General features: G+C 41.8%; 3 protein-coding genes across 18 annotated transcripts in view; 2 read left to right on the top strand and 1 right to left on the bottom strand.

Annotated features, from left to right (window-relative positions):
• Positions 1-10,414, bottom strand: part of CREM (cAMP responsive element modulator) — a 31,717-nt gene extending 21,303 nt beyond the window's left edge. For 3 of the 9 annotated variants that reach the window (XM_015281263.4, XM_015281262.4, XM_046917416.1), the window contains exons 1-4: positions 10,225-10,380; positions 8,519-8,597; positions 4,974-5,082; positions 4,282-4,405 (exon numbers count right to left, since the gene is read on the bottom strand). In XM_015281263.4, coding sequence (XP_015136749.1) covers positions 4,282-4,405; positions 4,974-5,014 — 165 coding nt within the window. In that variant the 5' untranslated portion in view covers positions 5,015-5,082; positions 8,519-8,597; positions 10,225-10,380. 9 annotated transcript variants of the gene reach the window in all.
• LOC121113070 (translation initiation factor IF-2-like) lies at positions 9,630-15,289 on the top strand. Its single transcript, XM_040695650.2, has 2 exons — positions 9,630-9,662; positions 9,922-15,289. Exons 1-2 carry the CDS (start codon positions 9,630-9,632, stop codon positions 10,642-10,644), a joined length of 756 nt encoding a protein of 251 aa, XP_040551584.1. The 3' UTR covers positions 10,645-15,289.
• A 4,972-nt stretch (positions 15,290-20,261) lies between these two features.
• The window catches only part of CUL2 (cullin 2), a 46,040-nt gene continuing 43,767 nt past the window's right edge, over positions 20,262-22,534 (top strand). For 4 of the 8 annotated variants that reach the window (NM_001389310.2, XM_046921738.1, XM_015281339.4 and 1 more), the window contains exon 1: positions 20,499-20,625. The gene's annotated coding sequence lies outside the window, so the exon portion shown is untranslated. Of the gene's footprint in view, positions 20,407-20,498; positions 21,176-22,534 lie in introns of those variants that run through there. The other 4 variants (XM_015281337.4, XM_040680323.2, XM_046921735.1 and 1 more) reach the window with 2 other exon arrangements.

A 22,534-nucleotide genomic window follows, 5' to 3' on the forward strand; every position in this document is an offset into this window, starting at 1 on the left:
GAAACAGAGACAGGATCTTGTCAGCATTCACTACGTAATCACTCAATTGTTACAGTAAACTGATCAGATTTTCAGGAAATAAGACAATTGAGGGCATTTCTAACCCCCAGGTGGAAACAATCACTCCTTAACTGGCATTAAATGGCACCGTGTAAATAGAATATACAAGCTTTCTTTCCACGCTATAAAACAAATATTAACTTTATCATCAGAAATACATATTTGAGATCCAGAATGTCTTGAATAGTTTGAAGATTTGAAGAGCATGATCTATTTTCTGTCTGGCACAATTGACATCATCCTAAACCCAAGCTTCAAGGAAAGAGCATGGAGCAGTCTGAACAGCCGCAGAGCATGCTAACTCTTAAAACATTATGAACTCAATACCACTTAATCTTCCAATTTGCAGCTCTCAAAGACAGCAGTAATGTGATACAATTCGCTAGTGTAACAGAAAGAACATGCAGAGCACAACACACACAAAGCAGTACAAAGTGAACAGTTTATTAGTTTCTGTTTTCAGTACACAATGGGTCAGGCACATATAATCAGGAAGTAAACCAGCACTCAAAATTAAGAAACACTGTATTCATTTGAAAGCTCCTTATTCAGTCTAACCACACACGGAGAGGAAGAAAAAAAAAAAGACTCCGCTAATACTCTTAAAATACAGTTTATGGTATCACAGGATAAATTGTTTTGTTCCTATTAATTCAGATAGGAGATTAAATGGGGAGTGGAGAGCACAGAAGGAGGAAAGACAATGGTATCTTGAAACCTGGATCAAATAAAAAGTGATTTGTTTGTTCATTTATATCCATTCTAAACATTTCTATTTGATTTGATCGCTGTTTGCTGAGTTTTCACAATTACCTGGAGGTTAGAGAGCATGCACGCTCATGTTGTTGTAGTTCCTATAAACAACACATTCAATTTGTGATTGTTTTGTACTAGGGTTTGTTTTCAAGAACAATGACTTAAAAATTCTAACCTCAGATTTTTCACCTCCTTTATAAGCGTTAAAAATGTTAAAATAATTTTGATTCACATTTCATTTGGCATTATCTTTAAATTGAACACTCCTGTGATGGCCAAAATACGTTTTGCACTTGGAGGCTGAGTAAAACAGCCTTGGCAAAGAAAAAAAGAAATCGACATACCACATTGCTTTCTGACATCAGTGATGAGCAATGCTACCTACGACATCATCCTCCAAGGGATGTCTTGCACTGACTGAAAACAATCCACAAGCAATTCAGCAAAGCAGGGGGTGAGGGGAGATTCACACATGAAGCACCAGAGCAAACAGTGTAAGAGAGATATCTCAGCAATAGCAAAGACATCTTAGACGTTGTATTATCCTCCAGGGGTCTGAGCTGTGCTACACTAGAGTCTAATCGTTTCAACAAATGCCAACTGTATGTTCTGTTACAGCAATATGCGTCCATACTCCAAACATCTGGAAATAAGTAATCCTTCTTCCAAGAGAGCAAAGAAACATAGTAAGCATAAAGCACCCCCAAAAAGAAAACATGAATTATCTTCACACTGAGGTATGCATTCTTTCAGAGAGGTTACTTATCAGTCCTCTGACTTCGAGATGCACGGTCATTGAACACATGAACTGTGCACATACACACTCTTGTCATTCAAGGTCAGATAACTTTTCTTACTACAGAGTTTACACTCACAGCCTACATTTCATACCTCAAACATAGCTAGTATGAAGTACAGTGCACATAGTTCCATGTCATTTCTGTTGCAGCTACAGAAACTAACGCCACAAGGACTCCAGAAGTGAAGTACTTCGGAAAAAAGAAAAGGCAGAGCAAGCTCACTGTGAACTCACCTAACAGGAAAGTAAAGGGCTCATCACACAAGTACTGCCTAGCTTCTGTGAGCAAAAGCTAAAGACAGGAAAGTTTTGGCTAATTGCAAAGCTAATGCCAATAAGGAAACACCCAGGTGTAAAAGAAGTCGAATGACTGCTCCCAGCCATTTGGTGAGAGCATACCCTTGAGGAAGGGCACAACAGTGACAAAGCTACAGTTTTGTAATGCTCTAATATCTACTTTGAAAAATGCCCTGGACTTGCACTTGGCAGGCTGCTTTTAAAACTATATTCACAAACATGTGGCAAGCTTCAACAGCGCCCAGTCTCCTGAGAGGAAGATTTAACCCACAATTGGGTGCTGAGACCCACAAGGAGAGTGCCCTTGAAATGCTAAACCTGAGCAGTCCCAGCTTGCAACGGCTGTGCACTCCATGCATCAGAAAAGTCCCTCTAATCTCTCTGACAGCAGTTCTCACGTTGTAAATCCTGACCTGAGTCTGGTTCACGGCCAGCACTGTGAGGTCACCAGGCAATATTCTGGATCAAGGCGGCAAGCACAGCTCTAATAATAGACAGAATATGACAAATGCAAGAAGTGACACAAAGAACCTACCAAGGATGCAGGACTAAAGGAAGAAAAAACAAACAAACAAACAAAAAACAGAACTGAATGTACTTTATTAAAATTGAAAAAATTCTAAATACATTCCTCTTCCCTTCTTATATTCAATATATTTGTGTAGATGAGCACAGGACAACATACAGTGCAATACAGCTTCCAGAAATACGGCAAATGGAACATTAATTTCTCTTTAAATAACAATGCAACTGTTGCAAGTTTGACTACCAACATTATAAGGATATTTTCTTTCAAATCAACTTACTTTGTTTAAAAGCAGCCCTACATAAGTCAGTATCTATGTATAGGAGACAGAACCTATGGAGCCTATATGAGAAGAAGATGAGAAATTTTCCAGCTCACACCTCTGTTCTTTACTGAAAGCATTAAGCTTTCTGTATCAAACAGCTTCTAAAGGCAACCGGATTCCTGCACAGCTGCAGGCTCAGCTCAGATCTTCAGGCCTAACCAAAGTGAGGAACAAGCAAGTGTAAAATCTGGACTGCTCTCCTGAGGCTTCAAACTGAAACACACTCCAGATGCTCTGTTTTGTTTCTAATAGAGAGATGCAACAGTACTTCCAGACGTATTAGCTTTAACTAAAAGACATAAGGCCCGTGCCCAGAATGGCTGAACCTCATTGGTTACCACTGTGCAGCACTCCAGTACCGAGATACCACCCAAGATGAGATAATGATTTGCACATAAAATCTATAAAACATCTATTGTTAAAATACAAAATTTGGCCTGAACTATCAAAGAAAGACCAAATGAAGGGGTGAAACAAATACAATTTTTGACTTCGTGCTCCATTCAAGGAAGAAAAAAAAGACGGGATTCCCAATGATACAGATATCAAAACCACAAACGAATAGCAATGGAAACAAAAATAAACAAGCATTCACATTTTGCAGCATACTTGGCATCTGAAGAGCCACAAAAGCCAGCTATATTCTCTCCTGAAAATAAACCTGTAATGTAATTCTAGTACCTAACATACCGCATCCATGGCACAAAATCATTGAGCCCTTTGCTGGAACTGTATTACTAACCTCTAAATTCTGATGTGGAATAAATTCTCTAAGATAGTTTTGATTGTTTCCTTTTTAAATCAGTTCCTTTATTTCACAAAGGGTTTTTGTAGGTTCTTCTACGGGTTCTACACAGCATCCCAAAGCTAAAAGGCTTAGCACTGCCAAGAACATTCTCAAGTGCTGAATCTTTCAGTGCTTATTTTCAATGATTGAAAGTTGTTGCATCATCTTTATCTCTTAACTACCAAAGAAACATCCAGGTACAATTACTATGTAGAACACTTACATTTTAGAAACCCAGACACTGGCATCAGATGCACAGAGATGAAACAGAACAAGCATAAATTAAAATTATATGTGCAAGATGAAATGCACTCTATACAAAAACCTAGGAAAGAACCACGGCTATTTTTATTCATTTTCATTATACAACACATCTGCAAAATACGTTTCTGCTGTTTGATCTTTAGGGCACCTCAACTCTTTAGGACCCCAGATCCAGCTGCAAAATAAAAACAATCTTCTGAGAAAAGTGAAAAATATGCCTAATGATCATTTTGAGAAGCGCAGACTCCTAAAAGTGCTACCTTTAAAAGACATGATGTAATACTAGCTGTTTGTTAAATAAGCAGGCATAGTTTTCAGCATTCGCTTGCTGTTTTTCCTATCTAATTGCAAGACTTATAGAACATGAGAACTTGAAGTTGGATTTTTTTGCAGTCAACAATAAAAAACCATAACAGTTCCGGATGTCACTTTATTGACTCCTCCCAGCTTTCCATATTCCAACTTACCTGAGATACTGAGGAAATCTCACGCTTGTCTGGCTGACTGCGATTGTGAACAGCGTCTCTATCTGACATAGAATCCACTGCGTTATCATCCTGTTGCGATTCAACCATTTCCATGGTCATCCGTCTAAAATTAAGTACACACGTACATAAATATAACTGTATGCATACAGAAACATTGCTGTATGAAGGTATATCAGGCATCTAGGTAGAAAAGAGGAATACCAGACTATTCTATACTTGGAGCAAGAAACTAACAGAAAATACATAACCTCTCACAAAATTATTGAGTTAATGGAAGTCTCTTCTTCCAGTTTAACCATACTGAAATCTTCATTCATACAGCTCTCAAACATGACTTTCGGAAAGCTGCAAGGCTCCCACAGCAGCCAACATCCCCTACAGTAGGTGCCTCGTGCCTCACACCTCCCAGCAAACAGAGCTCAAGCTGACCAGTGGCAATGTGCTGGCACAGCCTTCTAAAGGGCTCCTGAGAGACTGAACCCAGTTTGGGATTTCTGCTTGAACCATCTATAAATAACTCGTGGCTCAAGACCCTCAACCACTCTTCTTGTGCTTTTAAAAGGAAGGCAAGTTTCAAAGCTGAATGAATAACTCTCTGACTCTCAATTTAAATTAGAAGTTTAAACTCAATAGGGAAAGCTTCTAAATCTATCATATAGGTGCACAATTACCTCCCAGCTGTTTTGTCGTGTTTCTTGGCACACTTAGTCATAATGGAAGAGATGTGGGTCTTAAAACAAGGTTCTCTTGGGCTCCCTCTCTTTACTACCACTCTCTGCACTGAAAGTGTAACATTGAACAAGTGATGTCACAAGCATCGCCATGGCAGCAGCGCGAGTTACAAACAGAATCCAGACCCAGGGTGTAGACATGCAGACCACACAGCATGCCCCATGGACATGCTCCCCACTATGTGTTGTGTTAGTGAAGGAAATAAGATGATGAAAGGAAAAAATAACATAGTTATGGTTTTAAGAGGCAGAAAATCTAGCTTCATGAGTTCAGATCAGATGGGTTCGGTCACTGGGCGACCCAGTGGAACTCAACCTTCAGCTATTTCAACCAGCTGGTAGCTGCTGGGGTTTCTTCCACAAACTGAGTCAGGGCATAGACCAGGAAAGGGCTCTGTTAAGTGCCAAAAACTGAGGCTCCTGAATTGTCCCATAAGTTAAAAGTTAATGACATAATATCAAACTAAACAAACTCAACTCCTTTTATGACACGAAAGCATTGCTTTTACCTGTGCAGTAACCTGTGATCACACAGGTCAGAAAGGAATACAGCTAAATGATAGAGAAGCACATTGCTGACTTGCATCCTTCTCATGGTACTCTGCTGTCCAAATTTAACAGGCTGCTTTGCCAACAGGAGCTTCAATTTCAGCACTTACACTTGTTGGGGTACTTTGATCAACAGAAATTACATACTCTAGGCCAGTATCAATTCAGGTAAAGTTATTAATACAGCATTTCATCTTTCAACATTCCTGTCTTCTTAGTTATCAATATGATTAATACAATCTAATACAATCTAATTAAAGGCCTACTAAAATTCATCAAATTAAGCAATTTGGGGAAGAATATTTTGACCAAGTTTCCACCATAATTTTAAATAACAAGATGTTTATCTTATTACATCATTTCACTTCTAGATATGTATTCAACACAACAAAGAAAGAGCAGAAGCATTCCTCTTTAGTAGACTGGGAACATTCACACAGACTGAAGCACACAAGCTCTATCCGGCTCATCTAAGAATGCCTCCATAAGCTTTAGAACAGCTCACACACAAGGGAAGATTAAAAAACGCATGTGGGCTGGCACCACATTCATTGCAATCTCTTCCTATAGGCAGGAATACAGTCAGAATTAATTCACTTTATATGGGCCACGAAGTATTTTGTTATCCAAAACCATCTGCCACAGATAACTTACTGCTGGGGGAAAGGAATAACAAGCAAGAAACCACACACACACACACACACACACATACACAAACAAACAAACAGAAAAAAAAAACAACACAAGTATTTTCATCTCATTGAAAACACTTCATAGAATTTTACCCGTCAAGAGCCAGCCTTCATTTTGTGAAACCTAGGTTTTATTTTCTTAGTGTTAACTTAAGGTCCTGCAATCAGTAGGAGATTATCAAAAATGTTTTATTTTACTACTTGGACTATCAGCATCTCTCTCCCAATGCTCTTCCAGCTGCTGCAGTTCCGTAACTGTTGGCTAATAGTATGGAAACAGCATCAGCACAGCCAGCAGGAAGTTGTTCCTACTATTCTCAAAGTATAGCACAGGAAACAGACTGCATTTATAAGATTATATACATTAAATTATGCTTGCCATTGTTTACCTATGTCAGTGATATGGTAAACCTAATTAAAACATGACATACATGAAAAATTCAAGAATTGAAATATATTTTCCATCTTCAAATGTATATATTTATTCTGATTCCTAACAAAGACAATCATTTATTTTAAGTCTTCAGCAAAGTGGGGCAAAATCTGAAAATCTGTATTTGGCTTTAATGTAGGTTTTGTTATTGCTGTTGTTTTAAAGCCATTACATTCATGACCATAGCAAAATACTACTTCTGGATAAGCTAAATTCCACTTCTTTTTGAAAACCTGCTAATTCTAATATATTTGAAGACAGGGACTTGAGTAAAAAAGCTGCAGAAATTCACCACCTCAAATATAATGGTCTATAACTTCAGCCTATAATATCAAAATAACAACAAACACTTCGGTAATTTTAAAGGATTTAGCTTGGTATAGAACTTCTAAGAGACAGATAACAGAGGGCATACTGTAGGCTGTTAATACATCATTCATACATGTTATGAGATTAAGAACCTTCAGCAAACACAACCACAGAGGATTACCAGACCTGCAGGCAAAGGTCACCTGCAGGCAATGTAGTCCCCAGGGCAAGAATTGGCACAGCCACATCACCCACTATGGGCCTGCATGCAACCCAACACCATGCTAAGGAACTTCTGAATTCCAGTCGAATCCAATATCACTGTCAGCATGCTCTCATGAGCTCCCAGATTTCTGTAACTTGAGCTGCAGAGGTATTTTATTTCCTGTACTGTCTTGTATATCATTTAACCACGAATACATTGAAGTGGGAGTGGATCATGATTATGTTTTATTAAGCCAACAGTAATACCAACTGCTGTAAAAAAGACTACTGATTTAATTCAGAAACTACAGTTTCATGCATCTGTCACACGCAATCCCTTTGCACTGAAAAAGAATAAATCTGTTAGAACTTTCCTGAAGTTTTGGAGTAAGAGAAAACAAATCTTCTGTCAAACACTTAAAAATACTTTGTGCAGCTGCGTCAGGTTTGTTTTACATCATATGTTTAAATTAATTAGTAAAGTCTGCCCTATGTATGATACTGTAACCTTCTTCCTCTTGTGAAGTAAAACTAAGCAAACAATTGGTTTTAAAGGACATGGTCCTCACCTTATTTAAAATAATGTGTTTTCCTTCACTGTGTGATTAACTATATTACAGAATCACACAGAATGGCAGGGGTTGGAAGGGACCTCAAGAGATCATCGAGTCCAACCCCCCCACTAAAGCAGGTACCCTACAAGAGGTCACACAGGTAGGCATCCAGATGGGTGTAGAAGATCTCCAGAGAAGGAGACTCCACAACCTCTCTGGGCAGCCTGTTCCAGTGCTCCGTCATTCTTACCATAAAGAAGTTCTTCTGCATGTTAGTATTGATCTTCCTAAGTCCAAGTTTTAGGCCATCACTTCTTTTATTGCTATGCACCACATACAAGCCTTAATCCTACAATCAGTATTAATACACTGATTTCTTACTTATTCTATCTTGATTGTTTACCATCACTGAGGAGTAAATGTAAATATTAGGCTGGATTCTTTAAAAATTAATAAACAAGACATATTCCACCAACCCTTCCCAGCCATACACACACATACTCCTAAAAAAACACCTGTGAACTAGGTAGTAACACAGAGTAACACTTTCATGGGGATTAGTACATATTTACTACAGTCACCCATGTAAATGTGACCAGTGTGCAGCAGCTAGGGGCAGGTAAATACTGATTAAGATGAAGACAACACACCAAAAGCTCCTCCAGCTGCTAAAAGCAGCACCACCCATGGGACAATACCGACACTTGAGTTAAAGGAAAAGGTAGAGAATTGGAAGTCATTTACCTCAAGAGGTGTGAACCTTTTAGCACTTTTTGTCCACAGATAAAAGGACAAGGAGAACATCTTATCAAGACATATTCTTCTGTAATAAAGATCACAAAAAAAATCATTTTACTCCACACCAACACTGTCATTAGTTTGACGTCAGTGAATGTGAATGAGTATTTAATGTCTGCTGGTGAAATTCAAATGTGTGAGCCAATTGGAGTAGAACTTTGCACGTATGACTTTCTAATTAAATACCCAGAGACATCTGAGAAATAACTTCTTTATTTCAACAGTACTTTATACATCAGAGATCACTTACAAATGAAATGATACGAGCCTAGAAAATTCATATTGACCTTGCTGCAAGTATCTCTTTGAGGGCTTTTAATCGCAGAGGAATGACTGGAAAGTGAGGATGTGAATTTACACGCATCTATTTTGCATTTAGTGGTGACCCCACAGCAAGTGCAGGAAGACTCACAGTGCTCTCATTTCAGAACAGCACTGTTTTTAAGTATTGAAGCCTGGAACCCAGTTTGCTGCTCTGCTATGCAGGGACCGCAGCTGGCACTGAGTGCTCACAACACTCAGCTGAGTGCAACGAGCAACTGTACAGCAGACTGGATCCCAACTGCGTCAAGTTTCTGCTTAGCTTTTGATGTCATTAAAATACTTAGTTTCTTCTAATTACCAATGGGCTTTTCTTTTTATTTCCCCATCCTTTTCTTCCCAGGATCTTAACACAGCTCTCAAATAATGCAGAACAACAACCCCCTCACTACAAGAAAGACACCGAGGCTCTGAAGTGCTGCTCAAAGAAGGGCATCGAAGCTGTGAGGGGTCTGAAGCACGCTTCTTAGGAGAAGCAGCTGAGGGAACCGGGGCTGTTCGGTCTGGAGAAGAGGAGGCTCAGGGGAGACCCTATCGCTCTCCTCACAGGAAGTGACGGTCAGCCTCTTCTCCCACATACAGAAGAGGATGAAAGAGAATGGCCTCAAGCTGCGTCAGAGGAGATTCACGTAGGATATCAGGAAAAAATTCTCTGGAAGAGTGGTGAAGTACCGGCATAGGCTGCCCACGGAAGTGGTGGGGTCACCGCCCCGGGAGGCGTTCAATAAACGAGGAGATGTGGCGCTACGGGACATGGCTACGGGGCGTGGTGGGGCCGGGCTGACAGCTGGACTAGAGATGATTTTAGTGGTCTTTTACAACCTCCACCGTTCTGCGACTCTCCTATGGCTGTAAGCACAAGCACGCTCCCTGTCACCTCAGCATCCAGACACAGCACCGCAGAAGCAGCAGATCATTTACGAGCCAGCGTAAGTGGAATAGCTCAAGTGCTACAGTTCCCCGCCCAGCGCTACCGGCGAGGACGGAGCGGGACCCCCGGCCGCCGGGACGGGGCCCAGGTGCGATAGCCCAGCAGGCAGCCGGGGCACGCGGCAGCGCGGAGTCTCCCCAGGGCCGCCCGGCGGAGCTGCGGTGTCGGGCGAGCGAGGCAGAGGCGGCCCTCTACGCGCGGAGCGCGCTCCCGGCGGCTGGCGGGGACGCGCCGCCACCGCCCCCACGTGCGCGCCTCCGCCGGCGTAGCGCCCCTCTCCCCCCGGTCCGGCCCCCGCGCGCCGCCGCTGCCCTGCGCGCTGCGCCTCGCGCTGCCCCGCCGCCAGCCCGCAGGGGGTCGGGCTGCGCGCACACGTGTCCCCGCCCCCTCCCGCACTCACCCGCCGCCCTGTACGTGCTGCCCCCGTCACAGGGGGTGGGGGGGATTGGGCCGGGCGGAGTCGCGCGTCGCTCTCACGTCAGCGCTGATGCAGCCGCGCCGCCGCGGGGGCGCTGAGGAAATGGCGTCTGCGGCGACTCCCAGCCCCAGGGGCCGCGGAAGGAGGCGGAGCTCGAGCACAGGCGGAGGCGCCGAGTGGCCGCGGGGCTCCCAACGGCCGCCAACCGCCACCGCGCGCCCTCCGGTAGCGCCCCTGATTGGCCGCGGGGGGGGACGAGCCCTCCGCTACGGGCGGGGCCTCGCGCCGCGCTCGGGGCGCCGCCATTCCGTGGGGCTGGAGGCCGCGTCGGGGCCGCTGGGCGGAGGCTGCCCGACGCGCTATGGCCGGGTGTGGTGCCGGCCGCGCTCCGGCGGGCGATAAGGGCGGGTGGCCGCGGTGCTCCAGCGGCCGCCATTGTGGCCTGCTGCGGGATATGGCGCTGCCACCCACCGCTGCCGTTCCCTCGGCGGTGCCGGAGCCGAGAGGCGCGGGGAGCTGACGTGACCCTTCTGTTACACTTGCGTCAGACACTAGGCTACAGAGTAGCTTCAATGACACGTCCGTACATCAATCAGTCTGTGTTCTGAAGTTACATATTTACCCATGGATCGTTATTTTTTTTTTTTTTTCTGTGAGAAACTATGTAGCAGCGTTCCAAGTAAGGAAGCAAAGCGCAGGTTGCGTCCACGAGCCGTCGCAGCTGAAGAATTGGAGGACGTGTCTGTCAGAGCCGGTGCTGTGTCCATCTAGGTTAAACATTTGGCCTTGTTCATGGAGTGAAAAGAAACTAAATATTGATTTCCTGTGTTGGAAAAAAATGTAACTCTTATCTCTGACTTTGTGAAAAGTGAATTACATTTATCTGCAAAAGCTATCGCCTTTGACCGCTGAGGTCTGTAAATTTGCCTCACAGAAGCTATTTATTTAGCTCAGCAATTGAAGTCGCAATGCAGTGCAAAGAATACGTTTTTGTGTCCCTGGTGCTGATGAGAGCTTTCAGTTTACATTCTCCATTTCCTTCGCTGAGATATTGAACAACAGCCCCTTCCTGTTTTGAGTTCAGTTTCCTTCCTTCGGATTGTTGCATATATTTTTATGTGTCTTCTCAGTTTTAAATAGTTGTTCTTCCCATGGTTAATAGCCTTCTGCTATTGTAGCTAACCCAGAGGGCATGACTTACGAACATTCCTAAGAAGATATGAAAGCCCCTGGTGAATTAGAATCCATCTCAGAGGATAATAACGTAATCAAATGAGCAGATGAGTAAAAATACTGTGAATAACTGTGCTGATGCCTTTGGAAGAAATCCTGCCTTTTCCCAGTGATAGCAAAAAGCCAACAGTAGCTATAGAACAAGAAATTTCTTGAGAAGATGTTCAAGAAAGGAAACCAATGCAATGAGTTGCATACAGTGAATTTCCATGGAACCCTTGTGAATTTGGAGAAAGGTATTTTCTATTAATTTTCAAGTAAGTCATTAGCAGCTTTGTAATGATCAATAACTTATTACTATCCATAGCTTTTTTTTTTTTCTTTGTAGTTTACATTTTCTAAATAATTGAAAAATCAAGCTCCAGTCCGAGAAACATCTGGTCAGAGGGCTGAGTGAGCTGCCAAAGGGATTTAGTCTTTGAGATATAAAGGTGATTAACCAGCTTCAGCTCTGGAATACTTGACATGGCTTACTGAGGCTGGTAGTGTTCTGCCCGGGGTGAGTCTGCCTGGCAGTGAGGGGGCTGGAGGAGGAAGGTAACAGTCGGGAAGCATTGCATTCTCACTGTGTTGGGGTAGTATATTATTAACTGAGGCCGGAACGAGCTTTGCTACAAAAATCATTGTGACTAAAATAATTCTAAAATGGCTCTAACTGGGATCAATCCCTAAAGTGTACCAATTTAATTTCAAATACTAAGAGCAAAAGTAATACATAAGAAGAGAACACAGAACATCCGTGATTATTACCATAATTTAAACAAGATGGTTCTGAACATAAATTTGAAATCCAGGCACTTCACCACCATCAGACTGACTACCTGGGTCATCTTCCTCTTGAAAATGTCTGATCTGATGCTGCCTTGCAAATTCAAGGAAATACAAGCAATTCAGCAAAGGTTACTTTTTTTCCTACATTTTTTGTCTTTTTAAGTAGCGTAACTCAGTGCCAGCCTAAGCAGCCGCAGTTGCTTCTGGCATCACATTCCCACCACCTCAGTCATGCTGAGGCAACCCAGAATCCTGTATGGGAAGTAGTCTGAGTTAGAAATGGTACATCAAGAAGAAAGAGTTGCTTTTGGCCTGGATGAATTCCTAAGTTGGTCCTCTGCACCATCACACAGAGAAGTACTACCTTGACTGAGGTGTTAATGCACAAGCAAGGAGTTGGAGTGACTTCAGTTGGCACTGACAATGAAAGAATCATGACGTACTTTGCAAAGAATGTAAATACATCACCAGTGCATGTGACGTCAGTATGAACACCATCTACGTATTTCATGAAATCAACTGATTTCACATATCAGGCCTTCACACTTATTATCCAAATAAGTTTTTTAAAGAATGAGTTTAATAGAACTTGGTGCATTTCAATTATAGTGTTATGAGACACATAGTTTTCTTGTAAAACAATACAGAGAGTGTAATGACATAAGTAAAGACAAAAAGGGTTATGCTGCTTATATAATTTGTAGATTTCTTTTTGACGACATCCTAGACATTTGAAGGTTATGTAGATCAGGCTGACAAAAATAGACTGGCATTCTAATTTAAATAATACTTCTATTTAATAAATTTGCTTTATAAATAATGTTCCCAATATTGCCCTCTTGACTGATGGTTTGTTTTATTTTTTTCCTGTGAATTTTTTCATCTTACAATGATTTGGCGCATTACATACACATCTTCTCAGTCTATTCCACACCTACGCACCCTAAAAATTAAAGAAATTGAAGACCGGTGCAATTTAGCTTTTAGATAAAACAACAACAACAACAAACAAACAAACAAAAAAACACCTTTTATTGAGTTCATCTCTGAAATGCCCTACAGGCTATTTTTATTAAGAAGATAATAAGTCATGGGTAGTTTATTACACCAGAAATAATCCCCAAGAAATTTGTTTTCCTATAACACTTAATAAAGCTCACCATTAGGATTGTCTAACCATGCTGTTATTCTTTACTTATGCAGTCTGATGCTTGTTGTCTACATCTTTGTTTCCGTAAAGACTGTGTGCTTATAATAATTGTCACTGGTAACAAATCAGTACCTTTGTGGATACGTAAACCTAGAAGATTAGGGAGGGACTCCTTAATCAGGGAGTTATCTTGGAGTCCCATGGTCAGACATGGAGAAATGGCTTTGAAGTAAAAGAGGGGAGACATGGGCTAGGTATAAGTAAGAAATTCTTCTCAATGAGGGTAGTAAGGCCCTGGAACAGGCTGCCAGAGAAGCTGTGGATGCCCCATCCCTGGAAATCTTCAAGGCCAAGTTAGATGGGATCCTGGGCAGCCTGATCTAGCCATAGGTGTCCCTGCACATGGTTGAACTAGATGATCTTTAAGATCTCTTCCAACCCAAACCATTGTATGGTTCCATGAATTGCCAAAAATGAACTGCACTGTGGATCTCTAAATGGACAATTCAAGTTGTTGAAGATCTCTACTCATACTCTTTGCCTCTGAAAGAATAGAAGGGCAAGTGCAGAACCTCCACTGTGGTCACAGGGAAGTGAAGTCACAACACAGAGCCATTGTTTTCACAACTTATTTTGCAAGCGTGTGAGCCAGAAGTAACCAATACCCTCAGGATGCAACAGGATGGCCTGTATGAAGCAACATGTTAGGCAAGAGGTATATACCGTAAAGAGTATGAAATCTAATATACTGTAATGACAAAATATAAAGTTAATAATTTATTTTAACTTTTTTTTTTTAATAAATTGCTTTCAGGGAGTATATTTTTGGAAGTATCATTACTTTGATTTTCCTGGGTTTGTAATGATTTCATTTTAGATAATAACTTACAATAATGCTACAGTATTTTATTCTCATAAGCATAGATGTACAGTCTGAAACACAACATTTCAAAGTTTTATGAGAAGAGGAATTGATAAAAATCACAGTGTCTGTTTCTCATCTACAATTCCTCTGTCCAGACTCCATCACTGTTATCTCTGCACAATGGTGCCAGGTAGAAGAAAAATACAGAGAACTTCTTAAGTGCTAACAGTTGGGCAAATAGCTGGATATTCTGTGAATTGTGATGTACTCATTGACTGCATGCTTGTTTCATGAAAGAAATGATTGTAGTGGAAAAATAAAACTCCAGTTTGTTAACAGTGTAAGGTGGATTGAATGTTTAGAGGATTGCCTAGCAATTTCAAGATACATAAATGATGGTATTTCTGCAGCAGAAAATCTCAATGGCAATTGAGACATGATATATTAAAAAAAAAAACACTGCAGAATAATGAATATTCCCTATATAATAATTTCCTCACTTATAGCATGGACATAATATGTACTTCACAGTACTCCTAACTACTTGCAGTTTATTACAGTTTGCACTTATCTGGTGGAAAGTGGTTTTGTAACTCACAACTTGAATATAAATTCAAGTCTTCTTGCAAACAATGCTATTTAAAATTTGAATAAAGCAAACTGTACCATTGAAAGTCTTCTGAATAGGTTGCATAAGAGAACTACATAGAAAACAGAGTTTACTTGCACAAAAACTTCCTGAAAGGATTAAAAAGGCTCAAATAATTTAATGTGAATATTCTGTACCACAGGAATGTGCATACTGTCAACTGCTTACTGTTGTATAGTCATGCTTTGCAGAAGGTTTATGCTGTAAAGCAAAGTAAACCAATGTAATAACACAGGTGAAATTAAGACAGACACTGAGAATCCACCTCGAATATACATGATCGCCAGGTGAATATCAGCCATTCACACAATGCAATAAAATAGAAACACATAAAGATCTCATGCTCCTTCAAAAGAACACAATCAAAGTGTGAAAAACTGTGAAAATTAACAGTCTATCTGTAGAGTAGATATTTTAGCACCTCTAAGTTGGTTTTGGCGGGGGAAGCTGTATGTTTTTTGTTGCTGGCAGATGATCATATATGACTGTGAAGTTCAAGAAGGAAGAACGAAAAATGAATAACAGAAGTAAGTGAACAAATGGAGGTGTCTGGGTAAGAAAAGAGTAGGAAGAGATATAAGTGAAAAATAATTACATAGACTTTTTGTCAGTATAACAGGAGATTATCAAGCTATTAGCTGTGTGGTTTATCTGACAGAGTTGTTGTATTTCTTTCAGTCAAGAGTAGTTCAGCACTTAAGTTCCCAATAGTACACATACATGGCTAAAGCACTGTATTTTTCCTGAAGGAGAAATCTCATCTTGTCTTTTTTAATAAAATGATGGCTCAACCATGATTTCTCCTCAGTAACACTACTTTGCCAGATGGTTCAGTTATGACCTTTTTTCCCATTCTGTTTGTCTGCTTTTTTTTTTTTTTTTTAACATAACAGGAGGCTTCAGTCTCCATTAAAAAAGTCCAAATGTGCTTTAATGAATTAATTGAGAGACAGGTTTTTAAATAATTTCTCAAAAAGAAAAACAACTGAGGAAACTCCCAGTGGATTTGAATCAATAGAATGATCTCTGAATATAGAAAAAGATGTCTCAGGAATGACACAATATTTCTTATTCATTATATGTCAGTGAAGACCAATATTACCTGTTTTTTCTTCCCTTCCCTCCCCTCCTTCACCCCCCTTCACCTCATCTCAAAGCTAAGTAGTATTGTCTAGAATTCAACATCACTAAGGATGGTGCAGTCACTGAGCTTGAGTGTTTTTCCTCCCCCTCTGTCTATATACACCACACACTGTAATATGAAATAACAATGTGCAATGTTTTATATTTTTGCTATTGTAGTAGAACCACTCAATATAAATAGCAATTTTCTCAGAATACTGTGTCTTGCAAACAAAAATAAGCAGATCTCTTCAACTCAGTAACATCTGTTAAGCAACACTTATTTACTACATCACTGTGTTCACAAGCATCTCCTTGTGATTATTAATATCATTGCTTGCATATGATTTTAGTATGCTATATACTTATAAAAAGTACCCATAGTGCTCAAAAAAAAGAAAAAGAAAAGAAAAAAAGAAGGATGAATTGCTATGTGAAGGCAGTTGAACAAGTTCTAAATTAAAGAGGAAGGAGAGGAGTATACACTTACATTGGCCAGGTTGTTTGGTTCTCGACTGGTTGCATAAACAAACATTTAGACAAATGTATTTCTTAATCATGAATACGTACAGGTAATGCAGTTTACTCTAACTTGTCTGACTTTCCTTCTATTGCATGCACTGCCCTCACGTGGCTGTTTTTTCATTATATGAAGCTATTTCATATATTAAAAGTCCTCTAAATGCACCTGTTTTAATTCAGAGCTATTGTTAAATTCTGTAACTCACAGATCTCTAGATACAAGTTCTGCTTATGCTGTTTTGCTTGCCAATAATGTGTTCCAGAATTTTACTGCTGATAACTTTGTGGCAAAAAATATGAAAAGGAAGATTACTGAGGGTTGCTCAGACATACATCTAATGCATTTGCATAAAAATAAGTTGGTGCTCATTTTTAGTAATGAAGGAAAAAAACACATCTGTGTTCTTCTTATTTCAAGCACTCTCAGGTCCTGCGAAGGGACAGAGCAAATGTGGGAGTTGAACCAACGCAGTAGTGGCTAACTAATAAACGTTGTTTGAGGAAGTTCAATTCCTGTCTGTTTTTTTTTTTATTTCATGTACAACAAACAAACAAATAAATAAATAATGAAATGTTCACATTTTGTTTATAGATGTGCAAATTTAAACTCCAAATATATATATTTTTTATATATAGATGAAGCGCTGCCATCTAGTGGACACATCGCAGTGAGCTCCCATTTCTTTTCAAGAATTTTAAGCAAATAAAATCACACATTAAAACTCTTCATAGCTTTAAAAATGAAAGATACAAGAAAAGTATTTTAATGCTGTGTTTTTATAATCCCCAAAAGTACTTTTAATTCATGCTTATATTTTATGTCACCATATGAAAGACAAAGCCACAATAGAAGTCTTGTGCAAAAATGCCTGTAATGAAATAAAGGTTCATTCCTGCTTCCATGTATCCAGCCCTATCACTGAGAATAAAGTTTCCTGCTGCTTAATTGTAAGTCAGCATCTCGGCTTTTCCCCTTGTTTGCTTTGATCACAAAGGCAGCAATGCATACCTGAGTTTCCAGACATCCTGGAACAAATGCAGGAAGGAATGAACTATTTTGTTTACTACAATATGAGGTGTCGATGCTATTAATAATACTTCAAATATACACAGTAATAAGTAAAAATGTAACTCAGCGATATAAGAATGAACAAATACTGTAAAGACTGTAGGAAGTATTTCTCACAGTGTAGTTAAGTATGAAGTAAGAACAAAGAATGAGTGGGGTGACAGACATGTACAAGCCAGGATGATCCAGACCTTTATGAATAAAGGGTGTCCCTTACTGATTTCTTTTTGCTGAGGAGTACCAGCCTTTGTCAGCAGTTTGTAAGGAAATCACAGTGTAGGGGTGAGTCACTCACACATGAGTACTCGCTGTAATTAATAACAGTGTTCAAGCAAGGTAAAACAGTAAAACAATTCTTAGTTATGCTTGAAGTTAAATTGATGTGACTAGGAATTTACTCTATCCATTCACTTTTGCAAGGATAAGTTGTATTGTGGTTTATAAAAAGCCAAAATGTTTTAATTTCTTATGGTTTGGGGCTTATTAGACATAAAAGTACACCTAAAAAACGTCTTCTAATTGATGAAAATATTAAAATGAACTTGAAGGATTTTCAGTATAAAGAAGTGTTTGCTACTATGTTACACTACATGGATATACGATGTGGTATTTTGTTATTAATCTTCAGCATACTTTGTTTATACTCTGTGGGATGGGCCTAGGTTGAACTGAAAGATGTTGACATTAAAAAAACCATTTAGAAGAAGTACATAAATGTAATAGTGTTGTATGCACTGATAACACAGATCAACACATTTAGTTGGTCCCACTGTTACAATGGGATTTGTAGCAGACAGTAACATGGATGGTGATTGAAAATGGCACAGAGAAAGTGGGGAATGTGGACTGTCAGATTTCCAGTAAGGCCATACATTGGCATATTTCATACAGCATTTCTATTATTGTAGGCTTTATCATTCCTAATTTTGGACCAGAATAACACTGCTAGATGTAGTGTAAACATAAGGAGAAGAGGCAGCTCCTGCCAAAAGAATTAATTATATAAGAGAAAAGAAACAAATACAAACAGACAGAAAATCATAAATATTAGACAAGAGAGAGCACACACATATAAACACCAGGGAAATTTCAGAAGATATTGCACTACTGCTTAGAATGATGTGGAGCCTTGATAGCCACAGAACACATACCATTTGTATAGATAGTGTTAAGGTAGCATATGCATTTACTATGAATGAATCCTGCATAGCTCATTACTTGAAAGCAAATGAATGATGAATTCATCAGTGAATTGATGGAGAGATTCCCAGAAAAGCATTCTAGGTATTTATCACATAATCATTTTTGTTTTGATGCTTTTTCTTTAGCTGCATTTACACTCACCAGGTGACACAAGAGGAGCACTTCCATAGAAAACGTTGGTGCTGAGGGCTTGGTAACCACACAACATGATTTTCAGAGGGCTTAGTTTGGACTTTTGAACCTGTGAACATTAACAGATGGAGTGTATCACAGCTGCTCTACCTGTTGATCTACTTGCCTGATTCTGACATTTATTTATTTATTTATTTATTTACTAACAGCTGTCTGTGTGAAGACCACTGGCAAACTGAGAGCCTAAATATTGTTATTATTATTTTTAAAATAAAATTTAATTTAAGGTCAATTAGATTTGATACTTTTTGCATATGCATAGAATTGATGCATTTTGTAGTGCTGTAATGATCATTACATAAACCAGACACCTACATAGTTTTACAAAGTTACAGAAATACACTCAGATGATGATTTTTTTGGATAAAGACTACAGGGTTAGCACTCATGTATCTCTAGAACTTGATTTTCCATCTTGTAACAAAGTCCCTCCTTATTCACCACACATTTAAGCTTGCTGTTGCACTGCTGAGGAACTGGACTTGTCTTTCAAGACGTGTCCCAGACAACGTATTTCCAGAACCAGGGAGGTATTTAAGAATTTGATGTCAGTGGGTTTTTACGTGCGCATATAGAAATACACCTTTTGGCTGCATCCCAGGTGTGAGAAAGCCTGTTCCAAAAAACACAGATACATAAAATACTGTTGAGTCACTCTTCAGAGCCCAGTCTCCCCGTACCAGCTGTGTATTTCTGGTTTTATTCCTATCAGGTGGGCAGAGGAAACACAAAATAGTTAATGAAAAGTATGTGAGGGAGGATGGCTCTCCTGCGACTGAGGGAAAAAAGAGTATCTAACAGCCTAGGGAGATGCTACTTGTTTCTTTGTAACCCAGAAGTTGTTAAAGGAACCCTTAAGAGCGATCTTTACCCTCAGAAGGGATACAGTTACAAATGCGCTGGCGGCTGATTCTGTAGGAACTATGCCGACAGTTCTTTTGGAGAGGGGAATGCCTACTCTCAGGAACCGCGGTAGATTTCCCTGAGCCGAACAGTTTGTAGAGCGACAGTGAATCAATTGCAAAGTAACGCTTTCAGCGACCCCGTCCCACCCCGACTCCATTTCGGGCCGCGTAAGGCCCGGCTCCAGCGCCCCACACAGGATCGTGCCGCGCATGCACGGAAAGGGCACCATCGCCAATGGAGGCGCAACGCGTGCGCGGCAGCCCAAGAAGACATGCGCCGTGCGGCGCTCGACCTCCCCGCTGCAGGGTATTGAGGCCGCCCGCGCTTGCCGTAGCATGGGCCGTACCAAATTTGTCTCCTCCGATGGGGGAACGCGGTCGGAAAGTGACGGCGCGCCGTAAGCCGTCTCCCCCGTCCATCCTGCGGTCGGTGGGGAGAGGCCGGGGCGGGGTGGAGGTGACGGGCGGCCCGCGGTGCTGCGGGTGAGGAAGGGGCGCGGGGGCGGCGCGGCAGAGGGGCTGTGCTGCCTGACCTCACCTCACCCCCACCCGTAGTGGCGGCGCCGGCGAGGGGCGGGGCGCGAGGGGCGAACGGCTTGGGTAATGGCAGCGCTGTGAGGACGAGGAGCGGGGCAGGACCGCGGCCGCGCGACAGGGAGCGAGGGAGCCGGCGGCGGCGCGGATCGGGCCCCGTGCCGCCAGGTAACCCCCGCGGCCGCCCCTCGGCCGGGAGCGTCGCCGCGCTGAGCGCAGGGAGCCCGCGCTCGGCTGGGAGGCGGCGGTCCCCGGCCCCGCGCTGCGTGTGGGGGCGCCGCGGCCCTGCCCGGGCGGGTGCTGCCCGCGGGCCCCGCGCCACGCCCCACGGGGCCGCCGCTCCCCGCAGCCGTCGCCCCGGCGGGGCCGGGGCCGCTCGCGCCCGAGAGATCCCGATACGGGCTCTGTCCCGCGGGAGAGTGCGGCGGGGCGCGGGCCGGGTGGCCGTCACGGGCCGCTTTCGTTTTGGTTCAGGCTCTGGGAGTGGCGCGGGGGCGTCCCGCCCGGTCCTTTCCTCGCCCCACTCCTCCCCGGGCGCAGCGTCCGAACGAGGAATGCGGCGGCGGCTGAAAACGCGCGTGTGCTCGTGTCAACAAACGCGACCGGCGTGACAGCGGGGCGCTTTGACGAGACGGACGAAGGGGGCACCGTCCATTCGTTGTCCCAATGCCTTAATAGGTTTCCGTGGCAGCTGCACACCTTAGGGCTTGTCGGACGGGTATGGTTTCCCACTCCCGGATGGTGAAAACCCCGGGGCAGATATTCTGCTCTTGTGTAACTTTTACCACCAACGTTGCGTGGATCAGTGCGGAGTGTTTGGAGCACAGTGGTGCTGTGTTTGTGCACCGCCTGCATGGAGCTCACAAACCCCCGCCCTGTGTGCTGCAGAAAAACTTACACTGGATTTGTTAACGCTTTAAAACCGATTTTACTTTCCTATTGACTTGAAAGCTGGAAGAGATTGCCCAACTCCAGACAGCTCTGTTTTAGGCCATCCAATCCCGGAATGCCTGCATGCGTGCACAGTGCTTTATGTGTTATATGCTTTGGTGATACTAAGTACGATGTTACAGATTTGCTGTGACATACTGTGGGGCTTTCTCTTCAGCCTTCCTTCCCCCTCAGCTTAGAGTAATTTCTTCTTGGGATACCTGAAGGTATCTTTGCATTTTCCAGAAGAATAATATTGAAGGCTTTGGGTGAAGGCTTCTTTTCCTCCTTATGCTCTGCAGTTGTTTGTTTTTACCAGGGTTCACATCTCTTTGAAACACGCAACAGTTGGCACATTTCACCTTAACCTTTTGGGAACATCAGTTTGTTTTGTCAGTTCCCATTGATTTTTTGCTGCTGCTGCTACGTATGGATTGACAAAGATTTTTTTGTAACCAGAAGTGGTAGTGGCCATGTTGCAAATATAACAGTTTATACGTTTAAGCAGAACTGAGAGTATTTATGTGTCACTTATTGATTTTTATTTCTTCTGCTTGAAGAAGTGAAGCTCTTAAAGCCCAGGCCATGTACAATTTCCTTGATGTTATTTGCTGTTCAGTTTCTTCATGAAATCTAAGCAGATGTGGGTAATAAATAGATTACACTTGAAGCGGAAACTGTTGCATTGCAGAGAGAGGAAAACTACCTTCTGAAGTTCAGGAGTTTATAGTGGCTCAGGGAGCCTAATTAACTAATTGGGGTGCTGTTTTGGAGACATAAGGTGTAAAAGTTGCATCTGACATTATTAGTATTTTTTTCTTTCAATTGAGAAGCTGTATATCCTGCAGTTTGAGAAATAAAGAGCCAGCAGGGTTAAGGGAGTGAGCTGCTCCCATGGGTAGATAGCTTTTCAATCTATCATTTGCTTCTTTCCTTTATAGATGTGTCTGGGGCTACAGGTTTATTTGTCAGTGGCTTTCTTCTTTTTCCTTCTGCCTATGAACGTTTGGAAGCAGGTGACACATCACCTGTCTGTCTCAATAAAATAGGAGTAGGATTGCTCTTCCTTTTCTTCCAGTCTTAAGGTGATATCTTTCTGGGTGGGATCTGGGCATGCTTTGTGTCTGGAATGTCACTCCTCAGATCC

The sequence above is a fragment of the Gallus gallus genome, chromosome 2, assembly GCF_016699485.2.
Source record: "Gallus gallus isolate bGalGal1 chromosome 2, bGalGal1.mat.broiler.GRCg7b, whole genome shotgun sequence".
NCBI classification, from domain to species: domain Eukaryota; kingdom Metazoa; phylum Chordata; class Aves; order Galliformes; family Phasianidae; genus Gallus; species Gallus gallus.